General features: G+C 43.9%; 2 protein-coding genes across 8 annotated transcripts in view; both read left to right on the top strand.

Moving 5' to 3' along the window:
- The window catches only part of LOC111170086 (uncharacterized), a 36,222-nt gene extending 22,498 nt beyond the window's left edge, over positions 1-13,724 (top strand). For 4 of the 5 annotated variants that reach the window (XM_089901953.1, XM_022564902.3, XM_089901955.1 and 1 more), the window contains one exon: positions 646-13,724. In XM_089901953.1, coding sequence (XP_089758079.1) covers positions 646-2,273 — 1,628 coding nt within the window. In that variant the 3' untranslated portion in view covers positions 2,274-13,724. The remainder of the gene's footprint in view (positions 1-645) is intronic. The other variant, XR_016390799.1, reaches the window with a different exon arrangement.
- Positions 13,725-14,896: 1,172 nt separating this feature from the next.
- On the top strand, positions 14,897-18,670 carry AURKC (aurora kinase C). Of its 3 annotated transcripts, none has more exons than XM_089902009.1 (7): positions 14,897-15,396; positions 15,730-15,766; positions 16,008-16,199; positions 16,607-16,745; positions 17,167-17,315; positions 18,026-18,200; positions 18,367-18,670. In XM_089902009.1, exons 2-7 carry the CDS (start codon positions 15,747-15,749, stop codon positions 18,535-18,537), a joined length of 846 nt encoding a protein of 281 aa, XP_089758135.1. In that variant the 5' UTR covers positions 14,897-15,396; positions 15,730-15,746; the 3' UTR covers positions 18,538-18,670. The 3 variants fall into 3 exon arrangements, with proteins under 3 accessions (XP_089758135.1, XP_022420615.2, XP_022420614.2); XM_022564907.3 differs by having other exon boundaries at positions 14,897-15,561; XM_022564906.3 differs by having other exon boundaries at positions 14,897-15,610.
- The last annotated feature ends 37 nt before the right edge of the window (positions 18,671-18,707 follow it).

Here is an 18,707-nt window from a genome sequence, read left to right as displayed (position 1 = left end):
AAAGTATCATGTACATCCCTAGGGACTCACCATGAACAACAAAGACATGCCTGTCTCTCTGGAGATACCCAGTTTACAGGTTACTTCCTTAGAGCTGGGGCAAGGACCATACTTCTCTTTGGAGATAGTTGAATTGGCATTATACACTTCCTGTCCTTTATCAGGGCTGCATTAGATGCCTTTCCCTAGTGGGTTTTTTTTGGTGTTTTTTTTTTCAGCCGTGCCACTTGGCTTGTGGGATTGTAGTTCCCCCACCTGGGATTGAACCTGGGCCTGGCAGGAAGTGAAAGCACAGAGTCCTAACCACTGTACCATTATGGAATTCCCTTTTCCTCGTGTTCTTACAGCAACATGGGATGTCTTTGATTAAAGGAAACTGAAAGCCCACAGAGGCATTATTACTCTGTCCAGCCAAGCCTGTGAAATTGTGGCGTTATGTCCATTGCAGACTCTCTTACTGGGTCTGGCTTTCAAGGTGTCAGCAGTCTAATGACCAAGAAAGAAAGAAGTTACAATGTTGAGATTCAGAGGTAGCAAAACAGACACAGAGGCACTGTTTTCATCTTTATCTTTTTCACTGAAATGCTGATTTTGTTTCTTCCTTGTTGGTATTACTAATGGCCTTGTTTATTGGGTTTCTTTCAGTTGACAAAGGAAAACCCAAGACCACAGAACCTACCACTTGTGAGCCAACCCTATTTGAGGGAGCCTCTATCCAGGAACTAATACAAGGAGGCCCAGGGGACTCCCAGTTTGGACAAACCAAGGATCAGGATGGGCTGTTGGAAATGCAGGAAGGACACTTGGGACCAGGGATGGACCCCCAGAGGGAGAAGCTTCCTGAGAAAATGAGTCCTGAACATGGCAGCTTAGGGACAGCTGGTGGTGTGTGTTCAAGGATTGTAGAGGAGCTGGTCCCTGCAGGAGGTGCTGTCCATGACCATGACTTATGTGGATCTGGTAATGATCACATGATTCAGGAAGAGGAAAGTGTCTTTAAATGCAGCGAATGTGGGAAAGTTTTTAACAAGAAACACCTTCTTGCTGGACATGAAAAGATTCACTCTGGTGTGAAGCCCTATGAATGCACAGAGTGTGGGAAAACCTTTATTAAGAGCACACACCTCCTCCAGCACCACATGATCCACACCGGGGAGAGGCCCTATGAGTGCACAGAGTGCGGGAAGGCCTTCAACCGCAGGTCCTACCTTACACAACACCAGCGGATTCACACTGGAGAGAAGCCTTACAAGTGCAATGAATGTGGAAAGGCCTTCACCCACCGCTCCAACTTTGTCTTACATAAGAGGAGACACACCGGGGAAAAACCCTTTGTGTGCAAAGAATGTGGGCAAGTCTTCCGACATAGGCCAGGATTCCTTCGACATCACATCATCCACAGTGGTGAGAATCCGTATGAGTGCTTTGAATGTGGCAAGGTTTTTAAACACAAGTCATACCTCATGTGGCACCAGCAGACTCACACTGGGGAGAAGCCCTACGAGTGCAGTGAATGCGGTAAAGCCTTCTGTGAGAGCGCAGCCCTCATTCACCACTATGTCATCCACACTGGGGAGAAGCCCTTTGAATGCCTCGAGTGTGGGAAGGCCTTCAACCACAGATCATACCTCAAGAGGCACCAGCGGATTCACACTGGGGAGAAGCCTTTTGTGTGCACTGAATGTGGAAGGGCCTTCACCCACTGCTCCACTTTTATCTTGCATAAACGGGCCCACACTGGAGAGAAACCTTTTGAGTGCAAAGAATGTGGGAAAGCCTTTAGCACTAGGAAAGACCTCATTCGGCACTTCAGCATCCACACTGGGGAGAAGCCCTTTGAGTGCACGGAGTGTGGGAAGGCCTTCAACCGCAGGTCAGGCCTCACCAGGCACCAGCGGATTCACAGTGGAGAGAAGCCCTATGAATGCATGGAGTGTGGGAAGTCCTTTTGCTGGAGCACAAACCTCATTCGACATGCCATCATCCACACCGGAGAGAAGCCTTATAAGTGCAGTGAATGTGGAAAGGCCTTCAGTCGTAGCTCATCCCTCACTCAGCATCAAAGGATTCATACTGGGAGAAACCCTGTCAGTGTGACAGATGTAGGAAGAACCTTCACCAGTGGGCAAACCTCAGTCACCCTCCGAGAACTCCTGTTGGGCAAAGAGTTTTTGAATGTAAACACCGAGGAAAATCTTTTGCAGGAGAAAACACCTACCATTACATCTGATCGTACATACCAAAGAGAAACCCCACAAGTATCTTCTCTGTGAGAAAACCTGTCACGGATCATCAGTAGTTGTGTAAAGACGCATTGTAGAAATTGACCCAGCCTAGAGCCTTACTCTACATCTGAGAGTTCATCTGTGAGGGAGAGACCAGTGTTTATTGTGCACTAAGGAAAACTTTAGCTACGTTTTTCCCTTAGTTTACACTGTAGTGTTATCTCAGGAATTTTTATAAAACGAAGGTGGAAACTTAGATGAAAAAATGAAATGCAAACATAGTTTGAGACTTCTCTGTCAAGGTTATGGCACTTTGTCATGGATCCCTTAGTTTACTTGGGGTGAGGGGAATGTTATTTCACAGGCAAAGGGCCTTGACCCTTTATGTGTCTTATATATACATTCGTTGCTGTCCAGTATTGGGAGAGTTAGACACTTGAAGCCAGGTATTTAAGTAGATAAAGATACACATATGACACACGGGCACGTTTTATTGCACCAGTTAAGACTGTTTCAGGCTTTGGTTTTTTTAAAAAACAAACGGTTCTTTTGGTGGTTTTAAACACCAGACATTCAGACTTTTTATTGATTCAATCTGTTGTTTAATTTCTGTAGCTATACGGTAAATCTTAAAATTGGGTAAAGTGAATACTTTTATTATTTAAATTAACTCCGCTTTCTAGTTCCTTGGACTTGCCATATAAATCTTAGGATGCAAAAAAACCTTGCTCACGTGTTTATAGAAATTGATTTAAACCTGTAGAGCAGTTTGTTTAAAAGCAGCACCATGAACACAGTACATGGTATGGTGTTTCATGTATCTAAGTAATTCTTGATATTTCATTACCATTTTATAATATTGAACAATACAGGTTCTGTACATTTTTGTTAGGGTTTATGTCTAGGTTGTTGGGGTTTTTTTTTTAGTGACTTGTAAATGGCTTTTTTTTTTTTTTTTTTTTTTTTTGGGCCTCGAGGCTTGTGGGATCTTAGTTCTCCCACCAGGGATAAAACCCAGACCCCCTACAGTGAAAGCGAGGAGTCCTAACCACTGGACTGCCAGGGAATTCCCTATTGGCATTGTTTTAAACTTTCATTTCCACATGATCTTTAGTAGTATACAGAAAGATAATTGTTCTGGGGGGTGATATTTTAGTATCTTGCAGCCTTGGCTGAACTCAGTTATTTCTAGCCATTTCTTTGGATAGAATCCTTGGTATTTTCTGCATAGAAATGTCAACTGCAAATAGTTTTCTTTCTTCCTATTTGTATACGTATTATTTCTTTTTCTTATGCACTTAGCTAGGACTCTCAGTATGATGTTGAGTAAGAGTAGTAAGAGAGGACATCCTTGACTGGCTTCTGATATTAGGGGGAAAATGGTCAGTTTTTCATCAAGTACAATGTTGTAAGGTTGTTTTTTTTCCATAGAGTTTTCCTGTCAAGTCTAGAAAGTTTCCCTCTGTTAATTTGCTGAGATTTTTGCTGTCATGAATGAATGTTGGATTTTGTCAGATACTTTAGCTCCATCAGTTAATGTGATCATCTGGTTTTTCTTCTTTAGCCTATTGATATAGTGTATTACATTGAGTTTTGAATATTAAACCAGCCTTGCATCCTTGGAATAAACCCCACTTGATTGTGGAGTATAAATTTTTTAATATATATTAAAGCGTTCCATTTGATTATTTTTTTTGAGCAGGTTTTCCTATAATCTCTTGATTGATGATATGTAGTTGTCATTCTTTGCTTGTTTTTAACTACTGTCATTGTCTGGTTTTGGTGTCAAGGTGATAGTGGCTTCCCAAGTTCTGTTTTTTAGGAAGACTATGTAATTGTTTTTAATTGTTGTTTTAATGTTTCATAATATCCTCCAGTGAACCAGTTGAGCCTGGAAATTTTCTGGATACTTTTTAGTTACATATTATTTGATAAGTATGGAACTATTCAGAGTATCTGTTTTCATATTGGATAAATTGGATAGTTGGTCCTCTTCAAGGAAATGTTTCATTTCATCTAACTTTTCTTATTTGGAGACTTGTTGTGAGTATTCCCTTATTATCTTTTTAATGGCAACAGGGTCTGTACTTATATCTCATTTTATTTCTGATTTTGGAAATACGTCACCTCTCTTTTTAATCATTGTCAGTCTTAGACGTTTACCAATTTTACTGATCATTTTGAAGAACCAGCACTTTATTTTATTGATTTTTCTCTATTGCCTTTCTGGGTGTTTTTTTTGTTTATTTTGCTTTTGTTTTTTTTTTATCGCACCGCGCAGCATGTGGGATCTTAGTTCCCCGACCAGGGATCGAACCTATGCCCCCTGCATTGAGAGCACAGAGTCTTAACCACTGGCCCGCCAGGGAAGTCCCTTTACCTTTCTGTCCTTAATTTCACTGATTTCTGTTCAGATCTTTATGATATCATATCTTCTACTTTGCTTTGGTTGTATTTTGCTCTTTTTATTTTTTGAGGGATGCTAAGATTATTGATTTGAAACTTTTTTTTTCTTTCCTAATGGATCATTAAGTATTATAAAGTTCCTTCAGCACCGTTCCAGCCTTATCCCAAAAGTTTTCATTACAATTTATTCAGTTCTAAATATCCCTTGATTCCCTTAGAGACTTCCTCTGACACCCATGTATTATTCAGAAGTATATTGTTTCATTTCCTACTGTTAGGAGCATTTTCTGGTATCTTTTGTTACTGATTTATTACTTGTTTCATGTTTGGTTTGTTTAAATTTGTTGAAGTTCGTTTTATGACCCAGGGTGTGGTATATCTTGTTCTGTAAGGCTTCTCGAAACGAATGTGTATTCTGCTGTTACTGGGTGAAGTTTCTATAAATGTCTGCACAATCCTCTTGGTTGGGATTATTGCTCAGATTGTTTACATCCTTGCTGACTTTCTGTGTAGTATTTCTGTCCGTTGCAGAGAGAGGGATGATGAAGTCCTGAAGTATAATTGAGAAATTGTCTATTCCTTACAAGTTCTGTAAGTTTCTGCTTCATGTATTTCAAAGTTCTGTTATTTGGTGCATACACATACAGGATTGCTATGTCATCTTGGTGTATTGACCCTTTAATCATAATAAAAGGGTTCATTTTCTTGCCTTTGAAGCATACTTTATCTGATATTAGTATAGTCACTACTGCATTTTTCTTTCTTTTATTTTTTTATTTTTTTTTGTGGTACGCGAGCCTCTCACTGTTGTGGCCTCTCCCGTTGCAGAGCACGGGCTCCGGACGGGCAGGCTCAGCAGCCATGGCTCACGGGCCCAGCCGCTCCGCGGCATGTGGGATCTTCCCGGACCGGGGCATGAACCTGTGTCCCCTGCATTGGCAGGCGGACTCTCAACCACTGTGCCACCAGGGAAGCCCACTACTGCATTTTTTTATTAATGTTTGTAGTTTATATTTTTCCATAATTTTATTTTTAACATTTACATCATTATATTTGAAGTAAGTTTCTTGTGACAGCATGTAGTTGGGGTCATACTTTTTTTTTTTAATCCATTATGCCACTTTTAATTCGTAGGTTTAGATCATTTAAAATAATTATTGATATGTTAGAGCTTAACTGTACCATTTTATTAATCTTTTTTGTGTGTGTGTTCCCTTTGTATTATTCCTCTTGTTTTCCAGTTTTTATTATTTGGGTTCCCCCACCCCATTTCCTGTGGGTTATTTTAATATTTTTTAGAATTCCATTTGATACGTCTGTAATGTTTTTGAGTATATATCTTAATTTTCTTTACGTATTGTATTATGTATACATAACTTATCACAGACTGTTACCAGCATTTTAGCACTTTGATGTATAGAAACCTTGATTCCATTAGGTTCACCTACATTCCCTATTCTTAATATAATTGTTGTATTTTCTCGTTGTATACTGAGAACTATATTGGATATTGTAATTTTTGCCTCAACTAAGTTTTTTTTTTTTCCCCCCACAAAATTCATGAGAAGCATAGTCTGTTTACCTCTACTTTTACCATTCCATTGTTGTTTCTCCATTCTTGAAGTCCCAAGTCTTCTGTTAACATTTCCATTCTGTTCGGCAAATTTCCTGTGGCCTTTTTTCTAGGGTATGTCTGCTGTTAACAAATGTTTTTTCTTTCTTCATCTAAAAATGTCTTTATGTTCACTTCATTCCTGAAGGATATTTTTGTGCGACATAAGACTTGGGGTCCACAGTTCTTTTAGGACAAAAGAAAACATGTCTGTTTTTTCTTCTGTCAAACTCCTTTTGTCCAGCATGGTTTCAGATGAGAAACCTGCCTTTCAACTCATTGTTCCTCTATTTGAAAGGCATCCTTTCCGTCAGGTGCTTTCAAAGTGTTTTTTATTATAATATTCAGTTTATGATGTGTCCTGGCATAGCATTTTTAGGGTTTATCCTGTTTGGTGTTTTCTCAGCTTTTTGAATCATGTGGTGTATGCTCTTTGCCAAATTTGGGAGATTTTTTGTTATTTTTCAAGTATGTTTTCAACCCCACGCTTTTTCTCCTCTCAGGGACTCCAGTAACGTGAATGATAATTCTCACATTCTTGTTCCATAGGACCCTCAGGCTCCCATCTTTTTGTTTCCACCAGTCTGTTTTTCTCTGTTCCGCACATTGATTAACTTTCATTGATCTCCCTTTGAGCTCACTGGTTTCTTTCTGTCTCATATATAATCTACTATTGAGCTCACCCAGTGAGTTTTCATTTTGGTTTTTGAATTTTCCAGTTGTTTGATTTCCATTTGGTTCTTTTATACATCTTCTGTATTTTTGCCTAGCTTATAATGCCAAAGAAGGACTCTGAGAAAGCAGGCAAAACTGTATAGTCCAAGGTCAAGGTTCTCTGGTGGTTTATCTTGATGTTGGGATAGAACCCCTAGATTAACTGGAGAAATGAAAAGCCTGGTATCCACAAGAATTTCTGAGAACAGATCTTACAACTGAGACCCGTAGATTGTTCAGAGTTGTGTTTAAGGTGCCTGGATTCTCCGTGAATCCTACTGTCTTCTGCCTTGTTGCCGAAGCCAGACACACTTTGCAGCCATTTTTTCATCATCACCCACATCCAGCCACTGTCCCATTCTGTTCTTTTTTTCCTAGTAGACACTCAGTATATGTGTGTTCTAGTGAATGGCTACATGCAGCAGGGAATTTATATTATAATGTTTGGCTCCCTCACAGTGTTTACACAAAGCTGTGTATATAGTTGGCACCGTATAGAACATATGTTGACCTTGAAGAAAATCCACACAAGCTTTTATGGCCAGATCATAGTCATAATGAATGATTGTTTTGGGTCATCAAAGACCACCCTCAGTTGCAGTAATTTGCTGATTCACAGTACTCTGCGTATTTTTACAGTCAACAGCTGTGCTTATTACACCAAAAGGTGCAAAGCAAACTCAGCCAAGGGAAAAGGCACAAGGACTGAAGTCCAGAGGAAACCAGGGACAATCTGCAGTGGTCCTGTCTCAGGGAAGTCACACAGGATGGGCCTAATTTAAGCTCCATCAAGGAGTTAACAGCAATAGATTGAAATGTCTACTGGGGGGAAGCTAATTAGAGACCCAGTGCCCAGGGTTTCTTGGGGACACTCTAGCACATACCAAATTCTAGACCTCTAGAAGGATAGATAGATCTTTGGCATTAAGCCACACAGTTAAACAAAAAACCTGGGCACACTGAGCCACTCGTCGTTTGTGGGAATGATGGGAAATCTCCCAAAATCTGAGGTCCCAAACCTCAGCCCTTGCAAAGGTGAACCTTGCAAGCTCAAGAGAATAGCAGTCTCAGGCCTGCTGTGTTACGTCTTCATAGTGACTTAAATGGTACTAAGATGCTGATTAATTCAGACTTCTGTAACAAACATTAAGCAAATACAGTTTCCTACAACAAAAAGTGAGTCATAACTCTGAGGTGAAATTGTTGTAAAAAAAAAAAAAAATCAGTAAGCCAAAGTAGAACTTAACAAGCTAGCCAGGATTTAATTTAGTGATGACAAAGTACAGAGGCAGTCTGGTGACAAAGTTCCTTATCTCTTCCCAATATTAATATATGTATGTATATGTACGTGTATGTATGTACACCACTTGAGGCCATATATATGTATATAAATGTGTATAGACCTAATATATATGTATTTCTGTGTGTGTATATATATACAGATACATGGCTTCAAGTGGTCTGACTTGGAAATACACCCACTGCTTGCTTACGCTTATCTATAAAGATGTAAATGCCAGATCAATGCTGTGTGTTCCTATAGCACGCAAGTCAACAATTTCTTGTCTCTTTGTTCCTGCTGTTGATGCTGTTTGCCTCTGTCTTCAACAAAGAGAGAAATAAGGAATATGTGCATCATTCAGTGCACCTGACAAGATTTAATTAAAGACTTCGTTTCAGGCTTAGTCGCCTTCATGATCTATGTGTGAGTTTCCCTAGGAGAGAATGGGAGCCGGTGGCTCCAGCGGGGAGGGCCCTTGCTGGAGACATGGTGCTGGACCCCTACAGGAATCTGGTCTCTGGGAGTATGTGCCTCTCCCCTTTGTACTCACACTCTGGCCTGCAGATGACCTTTCCTGTCTCAGTTGTGGGATGGGGGGGTGGTGCGGCTCTGGAATGCTCAATGATGTCATCCTTGAGAGTTGAGGGTTAAAGATTTGTAATCTGCTCACAGGTAGGTTACACACCTCACAGGTAAAGGTCTAAATGGTAGATGGGCAACTTTGCCTCCCTCAGAGCAGTGTCAGTGCCATGGGCCCTGTGGTGTGACTTCCTGTTGGTACTTCCTGACCTGGTTCTTACCTGCTGGAAGACTTTTTAGAAAATTCCTGGCCACGCCTCCTTCCCTTTGTTTTGGATATCCATGTGTTAAAGTATGTGCTTTTATTCTGAAGTTCTAACATTTGGGACCTTGCTGATCCTGTAGAGACTGCTCCTCCTAGAGCTAGCCGATTCCTCCAGATAATTTTCCCCACTGGGTGTGCCTTTTAAATGCAAACCAGCCATTCCAGAGCCCAGACGCCACTACTACTGCCTTTACCAAGTTCTCATGCTTCAAGACCCTTCCCTAGATCCCAGGAAACTAAGGACAGCCCCTGCACTCTGAACTGTGCTGAAATTATCCCAGCTAGCTAACCCTAAACCTACTTAGCCTGCTTGCTTCCCCTGGCCCACTGCTCCCAGTGAAAATGACAACACAGTCTTTGCCTACACTTCCGCCTCCATCCTTTTGCCTCTGACTCCACACTAGTGCGTCCCCATGTGACCCTGTGGAGCATGGCGTGACCTCATCTTACAGAACTGTATTTCTTCAACGGCAATCATCTGTTGGCCTCATATCAGGATACTAAATCCTACATTTTAAAACTGCCTGAAAGCGTTAATGAGAGGATAAATACTAGGAATATAACAGAGCAAATCAGGCATTTCCAGAAACCAGGGTGTCAGTGCACCCAGCCAGATGCAATCTTTAAATTGGAACGGTGTGGAGAGTCATGGACAGAGGAAAGAACAATGCCAAGGAGAGGCTGTCCAGGTGAGCAAATAGCAGGTATTTGACAGGCCAAGGTGTTAGTAAGATGCCACTTACCTGCACCCCCAGGTGTTTGTCTTTTAGAAAGATGGTTCCAGATTCCCTTCTCAAAGTCACACACTTCAGACAATGACCAAGTGTGACTAGCTGGGGGCCACAAATTCATTAATGACAACTTCAGATAGTCTCCCTGTATGATTCCAACTTTCTGAGACGTGAAGGAAGAAACGCCTTTCTGTGTGCTGTCTCCCGAGTCCTGCTACATCATTTGTTTTCTTGTTCACCTCCTGGTTAACAGGCATCCTCATCACTTTCCTCCCTTGTCCCTTATGGCATCTGTAGCCACGTGGTCTTTCAACCTTTCTGCTTATTATTGCTCATTCTAGTTCCATTTCATGCTCTTGATTTTAGGTATAAATCTTCATACACATTTGATGTGCTCGCCTCACTTTCTCTCTCCTTGAAACCTGGAATCACAGTTAAGCAATCGTCAACATTTTCCCCATCGTAGTCTGCCCAATGTTTGCTGTACCTGTGATCTCAGCTGCCTAAAGCCTCTTTCTCATCTGCATGTTCTTTTGTCTTTCACTCTTTCTGATTTGTCCTCACACATGGCCTTGAGTGTCAGGCACCACTCTATCCCACATCTCACTTCTTTATTCCTCCCTCTCCCTTTAACTGAGGAGTCCCCTTGGACCTATTTTCCTTTCCTTGCGATTGCACTTCACCATTACCTCTTCCATTTTTCTCCACTTCCCAAGCCTCCCTACCTTGTGAACCTCCTTGGTACAGTCGCACCCTCTACACCACTCTGGGCAAGGTTGGTGGTGACTCCCATGTTTGTAAAATTTAAGCCCTTGGGGCTTCCCTGGTGGCGCGATGGTTGAGAGTCCGCCTGCTCATGCAGGGGACACGGGTTCGTGCCCCGGTCCGGGAAGATCCCACATGCCGCGGAGCAGCTAAGCTCGTGAGCCATGGCCGCCGAGCCTGCGCGTCCGGAGCCTGTGCTCCGCAACGGGAGAGGCCACAACAGTGAGAGGCCCGCATACCGAAAAAAAAGAAAAAAAATTTAAGCCTTGTCTTTCTTGAGACTGAACTTGACCCCGTTGACCACTCCATTCTTGAAATACTCTTTTTCTTTGCTTCTGTAACATCACTCTCCTGGGTTTCTCTCTCCCTCTTTCTTTTTTTCTAACTTGCTAACTCATCCAATTCTAGTCACCCATTCAGTTTTGAAATTTCTAAATACTTTTCATAGGCCTTTTTCTCACTCTGTGGTCTCTCCCAAGGCTTCATCTGCACCCTTGGCTTCAGTTATCTTCTTTACTTTGAACAAATTGAAATATATTTTCCCAGTCCTGACTTATTGGAGCTCTAGACCTGAACCCCTGATTTTCTTCTTACTGTCCCCACTTGGATGTTTCAAAGATGTCTCATTCTCCACTTGACTTTTTAAAGATTCCTAAAGTGGCTTCCACTTCTCCCTGATTCTGATCTACTTTTATTTTTTTTAAAGAATGAGATAAGGCCATGTCTTTATTTTTTTTATTTTTAAATCAAATATTAAGTTTTTTAAATTTATTTTTGGCTGCGTTGGGTCTTTGTTGCTGCGCGTAGGCTTTCTCTAGTTGCAGTGAATGGGGGCTACTCTTCATTGCAGTGCACGGGCTTCTCATTGCGGTGGCTTCTCTTGCTGTGGAGCATGGGCTCTAGGCATGCGGGCTTCAGTAGTTGTGGCTCGTGGACTCTAGAGCGCAGGCTCAGTAGTTGTGGCACACGGGCTTAGTTGCTCGGTGGCATGTGGGATCTTCCCGGACCAGGGCTCGAACCCGTGTCCCCTGCATTGGCAAGCGGATTCTTAACCACTGCGTCACCAGGGAAGCCCCGATCCACTTTTAGTCTTGCCTCTACACTACATGGCACTGTTTGGTTACCAAGGATAGAAATCCCAGGGGACTTCCCTGGCAGGCCAGTAGTTAAGACTCCAGGTTTCCACTGCAGAGGGCACAGGTTTGATCCCTGGTTGAGGAACTAAGATTCCACATGCCACGCATCACAGCCAAAAAAAAAAAAAATCCCTTACTCAGCCTGGTTACCTCTGTTTCCTCATCCCCCACATGCAAAGTTGCCAGTGTTGCCTCTTTAATGCCTCTCAAGTCTATCCTCTTCTCTGTAATCCACCACTTCCTTCCTAGACCATAATACCATCATTTATCACCTCTAATTCTGTTTAGTAATTAGGTCTTGTTTTAACCGTTTCCTCTTCAATCCATTCTCCACAGTGTAACCAGAGATGAAACTTAGATTAGATGATGCATCTCACTCCCTGCTACCTGCCCAACACACACACCGTTAAAGTGTTTCATGACTTCCCTTAACTCTTGGGATAAAAACCGAATCCTTAACATAGCCCGTCCATGGGGTCTTACCTGGTAAGGGATGTGCCTAATTTACTGCCTTTTCTCTTGCACGTGTCTGACTGCTCTTCTCTCTCCACTTCCTGTTTCCGTTTCTTTTCATTTCCCCCCCTGCTGTAGGGCTCTTCCTTACCCACTTTGGCTAGTGAGTGAGTGCTTATCCTTCACATCTCACCTCAAATAACACTTCCCTAGGGAAGCCTTTACCAGAATACCCACCTAGGTCATAACTTTTCTTTTTCAGGGAAACTTTCATGGTTCTTTGCTGCCCAAGACCACCTTCAGGCTTGGTGGTTTACTAGGAGGATTCACTAGACTCAGAAGAGCTGTGATACTCATGATGACAGTTTATTACAACAAAAAGACACAGACCAAGATCACCAAAGGGAGAAGGCACGTGTAATGAAGTCCGGGAGAAACCAAGCACCGCTTCCAGGTGATCCCTCCCTGTGCAGCTCACAGGAACTCAAATTTCAGCAAAGATGTGTGACAACATGTTCAGTTATCGCCAACAAAGGAAGGTCACCCAAGCTTCAGAGTCCACAGATTCCTTTACTGAGGCTCACAGCGCCTAAGTGACCTACCATGGATACTCAGGATCCGCAGAAGGCAAAGATGTAGTGCTGCCTCAGGCAATACAAAGTCCACCCTTCATCATGAGTCACATTGTTAGCATAAATTATCTGGTCATAATGATACAGTGGGACCTACAGGCGTAAGCATAAAAATCGCTCTCACTAGTCAAGATATTCCAAGGACTCAGAAGTGGTCTTCCTGGAGCTGGTCAAGGGCAAGTCCTTATTTTTTTCTTTCTTTTTGCCACACTGCACGGCTTGTGGGATCTTAGTTCCCCAGCCAGGGATTGAACCCAGGCCCTCAGTAATGAAAGTGCAGAGTCCTAACCACTGGACCACCAGGGAAGTCCCCCACAGGTACATTTTAGAACACGTTCAGGTGCATATTAGAACCTCGTTACTATGGCTGACAAAGTTCTACACAATTTGCCTCCCTTTATCTCTCCAACTTACCTCATACCACTCTAGCCCCTGAAGATGCAGCTCTAAGCCACGCTAGCCTTGCTTTTCTGCAAACACCCCAATACACTCCGAACCCAGGAATGTCTTTCTCAAAGACCTAGGAATCCATCTCTTTGAAATGAAGACATCAAAGGAGATAGCATCCCTACATCCCAGCTTCTGTGGGAGGGTAGGAGCCTAACTTTGACAGGCACCTTGCTCCAAGTAGCAAAACTACCTCTGTCATAAAGAATTGAGAAGTTAGTTTTCCCTTCTAGAAAGCCAGTGTAACAGCAGATAGTCACCCCAATTACCAGGTAAATTTAGGGTGAACTATGTGTAACAAATGGTGCTGTCAATACTCGAGAACTAATTATTGTTTGAAAATGTATGTAATGGGTTGTGTCTGTTTGGCTATATGAAAGGGTGAGTTTTATTCTTTGCAATCTCTTAGCAGCTGTGCTGTGCATCACATTCTGGTTTAATGCTTATACAATATTAAACTTTTATTTCTCTACTATCTTTTCGGAGAGGTTTTTCTGAGTTGGAGGAGATTTTTTCCTTTTTAAATTTCCCCACCAATTCACACTATTACCTGTCTAAAAGAATTCAATTGCAAATGTTTTTGAAATTTCTGTGTATGCCAAACAAATAAATATGGGGGATGATTTTACTATTTGAGACCCAGAATGCAAACTGATTACTGGGTCCAACAAATACACTTGACCCTTGAACAAAAGGGGTTGAACTGCCTAGGTCCACTTAGGCAGGTTTTTTTCAATAGTAAATGCTATAGCACTGCACCACTTGGGGTTGTTTGAACCCCTCCCTGGATGCAGACCCGCAGATATGGAGGAATCTCAAATACTGATAAGGCAAGCTGGAACGTGGGACCATTTGCTGCAGTGCTTGCACCTGGACAAACATCTCCTCCAGCAACAAAATACAAAGAAACTATAAGGGACTAAAAATAACTGCGTGCATGTGCAGTTGGGGCAAATTATGAGCAACAAGATACAAAAAGACCAAAAACCCAACTGTCACTTCTAAGGAGCTGGGAACAGAAGCAGGGTACCAGGAGCAAAAACAAGGTACTGGGAGCAAAAACGGTACTGTGCATGCCCCCTGCACACAGCACCACCAAGGAGGTGGGCAGATTACCTAAGCCACCCCTCCAGCCCCACCCCTGGGCTCACCTCGTTTAAGGGCCCAGCCTGCCCCGCTTCAGGGAGCGAGCCAGCGAACCTGCTACTTGTTTTCTCCCTCCTGCTGCAGGAGTCCCAATAAAGCCTTACCTGAATTTCTCCTCAGGCCTCATATCAATTTCTATTGATTAGGGAGTCCAAGAACCCTGGTGGTAACACTGAGGGCCAACCATAAGTTATATGCTGAAGGTCAGCACCCTTAAATACCACCCCCGCCCCATCCCGCTTGTTCAAGGATCAGCTGTGCTGTAGTAAGTACATGAGACAGGAGGGCTGAATGCAGCTGTGGTCCGTGCCCCCACTTCAAGTGGCCCGGGCAGTCCTGGGCTGGGGGAGGCAGGTGTATTGGGGGAGGGCACACAAGCCACAGGATACTGGGGGACAGAGGCACAAATTTCGGGGAGCTCCACAGTGGTGACCCTCACATAAGCGAGTGACTGAGGAGGACCCTGGGGAGCGGCCTGAATAGGACACGCCCTTCAAGCTGGGGCCAGTTGGGCTGCACGTGGTTCTGGAGTTTGCCAACTGCATAACGTACCCCGGCAGCTTCCTACGGTGTGTTTATATTCAGCCACACCTGCGTCACGTCACTGAGTTCGTTAAAGCAGTCACTCAGTCACGGATTTATATGTTTGCTCATTCATTCAGGCTTCTTGCATTACAAACTCTCCACACCCCTCCACCCTCTCTCCCCTTCCGGTTTCTGGCGCTCCCTCCTCTCGTGTCTTTCTGCCCTGGCTCCCGCCTTCCTGTCTCCGCGCCCTGCCCTCTCATTGGCCCAGCGCCTTAAGTCCCGCCCCCCAACCACGAGCGGGAGCTCTCATTCCTGTCTCTTCTATTGGGCACGCTGCCTAAGCCTCAGACATTTCAACCAGTGGGAGTCAACCAGGAACTACCAGCTCAGCCAATGGGGCCAGAGCCCTTAGTATAAAGGGCCTGGCCCGCGTTGTCCAGGATCTTATGTAATTGAGTAGTGGGTCTGTGCGCAGGTAAGCCTCAGGGGAGCCCGCAGGCGGTGCCCGCCCAGTGACTGCCCCGAGGCTGCGTGGGAGCAGGTCGGGACTGGAAGAGCCTCAGCCTGAGGGTTACCTCCTTCCTGGACACCCAGCTCCTCAGGGCTCAGGAAGGCGTCCTCCTCACCACCATCTTGTCTAGTGAGCCTCCCGAAAACTGTGATGAAGTCAGGCAGTGCCCAGCCCGCAGGTGAAAGGGATAAGTACCAGGACCAGAGAAAGAGGGTTTAGAAGAAAGGCCTGGTGTCAGTTGTTGGGGGTGGGTGTGCACAGAAGAAAGTATTGACGTCTCTTTTCTTTTTTCCGTAGCTGTAGCAGGTCAAACGATGTCCAGCATCCCAACCATGTGAGCGCTTTTGTTTTGTATCTGAAAAAGGAAGGGGAGTGGGACCGAGGGATGAAGAGCAAGCTCCACGTGTGAAGGTTGCCTCATGGGACTGACAGTTATTGACCAAACACCCTGACAGGGCCCTTGAGAAGGGAGAGGGGCCCAGGGAGGGTAAAGTGAAAGAGGAAGGCGAGCATGAAGTTTCCCTGACTCTCCACCCACCTCCGAAACGGAGGCTCTTTTCCTTCTCTCCTATCAGGCGGCGCCTCACAATTGATGATTTTGAAATCGGGCGTCCTCTCGGCAAGGGAAAATTTGGGAATGTGTACCTGGCTCGGCTCAAGGAAAGCCATTTCATTGTGGCCCTGAAAGTCCTCTTTAAGTCCCAGATAGAGAAGGAAGGACTGGAACACCAGCTGCGCAGAGAAATTGAAATCCAGGCACATCTACAGTAAGGACAGTCTGTATGAGATTCCTGTTACAGGTTCTTTTTTTCACTTGTTCCTGTTTCCTCTTCCATCTCTGACATCTGAACTCATCATTTCCCCCAGTACTACCCCCAAATAGGCCCTTTGCTTTCACCTTGAAGATTTTTTTTTAAACATCCTTATTGGAGTATAATTGCTTTACGAAGATTTTTTTTCTCTGCAGTTCATTCCAGTTACACCATCTAAAGCTCCCTGTGTCAGACATCAGAATCTTGATGCCTGTTTCATTTTCCCCTCACAAACTTCCAGATCATGCTGTTACTATTCTGGTCCCAGCACAATTTGCCCCTTGTGTGACCAGTCACTTGTAATAGCATCATGAATTGGGCCTCAGGGAGGAGTCTTGACACTTCCTCCTTCTGTTGCGCAGACACCCCAATATCCTACGCCTGTACAACTACTTCCATGATGCACGCCGGATGTACCTGATTCTAGAATATGCTCCAAGGGGTGAGCTCTACAAGGAGCTGCAAAAGAGCCACACATTAGACGAACAGCGTACAGCCACGGTGAGGTGGGAGGCTGAGGGCTTGGCTTCATGAGTTTCCTATGGGCTGATGGGGGTCACTGCTTGTGGCGGTCATGAGTATCCAGATTGCTTTTTTCTTTATTTCTGAATTTCAATCTATAAATTTTATATAATGACTCTTATATCCTACAACTTCACATTTGGATACCCTAATTACCCCCAGAATATTAATAAATTGTGTGTGTAAGTTTGGATTCTTTGGTTGTAAGCAACAGAATCTAAGTGTGCTACCTTACGGAAAGAAACATGAAAGGCTCTACGGCAGTTCACTGAATAAATGAGTGGAACTGACTTAGAAATAGGAAGCAAGAGATTTTGGGGGGGCTCCAGATGGGAAATCACAGCAATAATCATCCCATGGCCAGCTCCATTTGCAGACTGCTTTTTCTTTGCTCACACAGGTAATGGAGGAGTTGGCAGATGCTCTGACCTACTGCCATGAAAAGAAGGTGATTCATAGGGATATTAAGCCGGAGAACCTGCTGCTGGGGTTCAGGGGTGAGGTGAAGATTGCAGACTTTGGCTGGTCTGTGCACACCCCCTCTCTAAGGTAGGTCAGGTGGTGGCACCCTGGGTGCCAGTTAAGAATGATCCAGTTTGATTTATTTCACACGTAAGATCCAGATACAAGCCTAGGTTTGTATTTAAATACTACCTTTTTCAAATGCCTATATTTAATGTGTATTTGTAGACTGAAAGAATGTGGTTCAACCATTTAACAGAGATTAATCTCTGTTAACATACAACTTTACCAATAACTTTCCATGTAAATAAATTAAGAACCATTGCTCCATAATTCCAGGAATTTTACTGTATGAATAAACCATAATTAATTTACTTCGTCCCTCTTGGTGTACCATCAGTTTGTTCCAAATCTTCCTTGTGAAAATATCCTGGATCGTGAGCTAAATAATTGTATGAAGAATTCTAAAATATGGAGGGACTTCCCTGGTGGTCCAGTGGTTAAGACTCTGTGCTTCCACTGCAGGGGGGCACGGGTTTGATCCCTGGTTGGGGAACTAAGATCCTGCATGACGTGCAGCACCTCCAAAAAAAAAAAAGTTCTAAAATATGGAGTTGGTGGATCCCAGTACTTGCCTTCTTCAAACCTTGATCTGTATTGAAATTTGGTGTTTCCAAATTCCTGTGCCTGGGAGAGGGCTGCCAGGATTTCCTAGGGTCTCCTGTCTCATTGAAAGCTGGGGAAGGAGTTTCCCTTATACTGATCCTCTGCTTAGTGCTCCTTTCTCTGCCCTCTAGGAGAAGGACAATGTGTGGGACACTGGACTACTTGCCCCCAGAAATGATTGAGGGGAGAACATACAATGAGAAGGTGGATCTATGGTGCATTGGGGTGCTCTGCTATGAGCTGCTGGTGGGAAATCCGCCCTTTGAGAGCCCCTCCCATAATGAGACCTACAGACGCATCCTCCAGGTGGGAAGGCCACACTCTGGGCATTCATGTGGGAGCTAGTCAGTGGGGGCTGGTGGGCCTGCGTAGCCCAGGGCACACACAAAGATTGTCTGCTAAGATCCCGAACAGTGCCTTGAATGGACCAAGGAAATTAACCATATTTCCCTTTCTTCTGTGGCCTCATCAGGTAGATGTAAGTTTTCCCCCATCAATGCCTTTGGGGGCTCAGGACTTGATCTCCAAGCTTCTCAGATACCAGCCCTCGGAGCGGTTGCCCTTGGTCCAGATCTTGGAGCACCCATGGGTCCGGGCCCACTCTCGGAGGGTGCTGCCCCCATCTGCTCAAATGGTTTCCTGAGCCCTGTATACCCCTAATCCTTTGTGATTGCTCATGGAGCACCCCTGGCTCTGGTATCTACTCTGTCTTTTGTTTCTTCTCTTTTAAGATGCATCTTGCTAATTAATAAAAGCTGAATCATTTTGTACCAGGTCTTTATAGTTGCATGAGTTGGTGTGTGATTGAGTAGA

Source organism: Delphinapterus leucas, chromosome 20 (genome assembly GCF_059928025.1).
Source record: "Delphinapterus leucas isolate spDelLeu-1000000601 "Yukka" chromosome 20, BTC_Dleu_Yukka2, whole genome shotgun sequence".
Classification (NCBI taxonomy): domain Eukaryota; kingdom Metazoa; phylum Chordata; class Mammalia; order Artiodactyla; family Monodontidae; genus Delphinapterus; species Delphinapterus leucas.
Note: the sequence above shows the minus strand (reverse complement) of the source record. Positions and strands in the feature narration are given on the sequence as shown.

Excerpts from the sequence above, each read along its gene's own strand:
- AURKC (XM_022564906.3), top strand. The coding sequence starts at position 15,583 with ATGAAGTCAGGCAGTGCCCAGCCCGCAG. Across the intron at positions 15,767-16,007 it reads ATGTCCAGCATCCCAACCAT|GCGGCGCCTCACAATTGATG; the intron begins GTGAGCGCTTTT and ends CTCTCCTATCAG. Across the intron at positions 18,201-18,366 it reads CCTACAGACGCATCCTCCAG|GTAGATGTAAGTTTTCCCCC; the intron begins GTGGGAAGGCCA and ends TGGCCTCATCAG.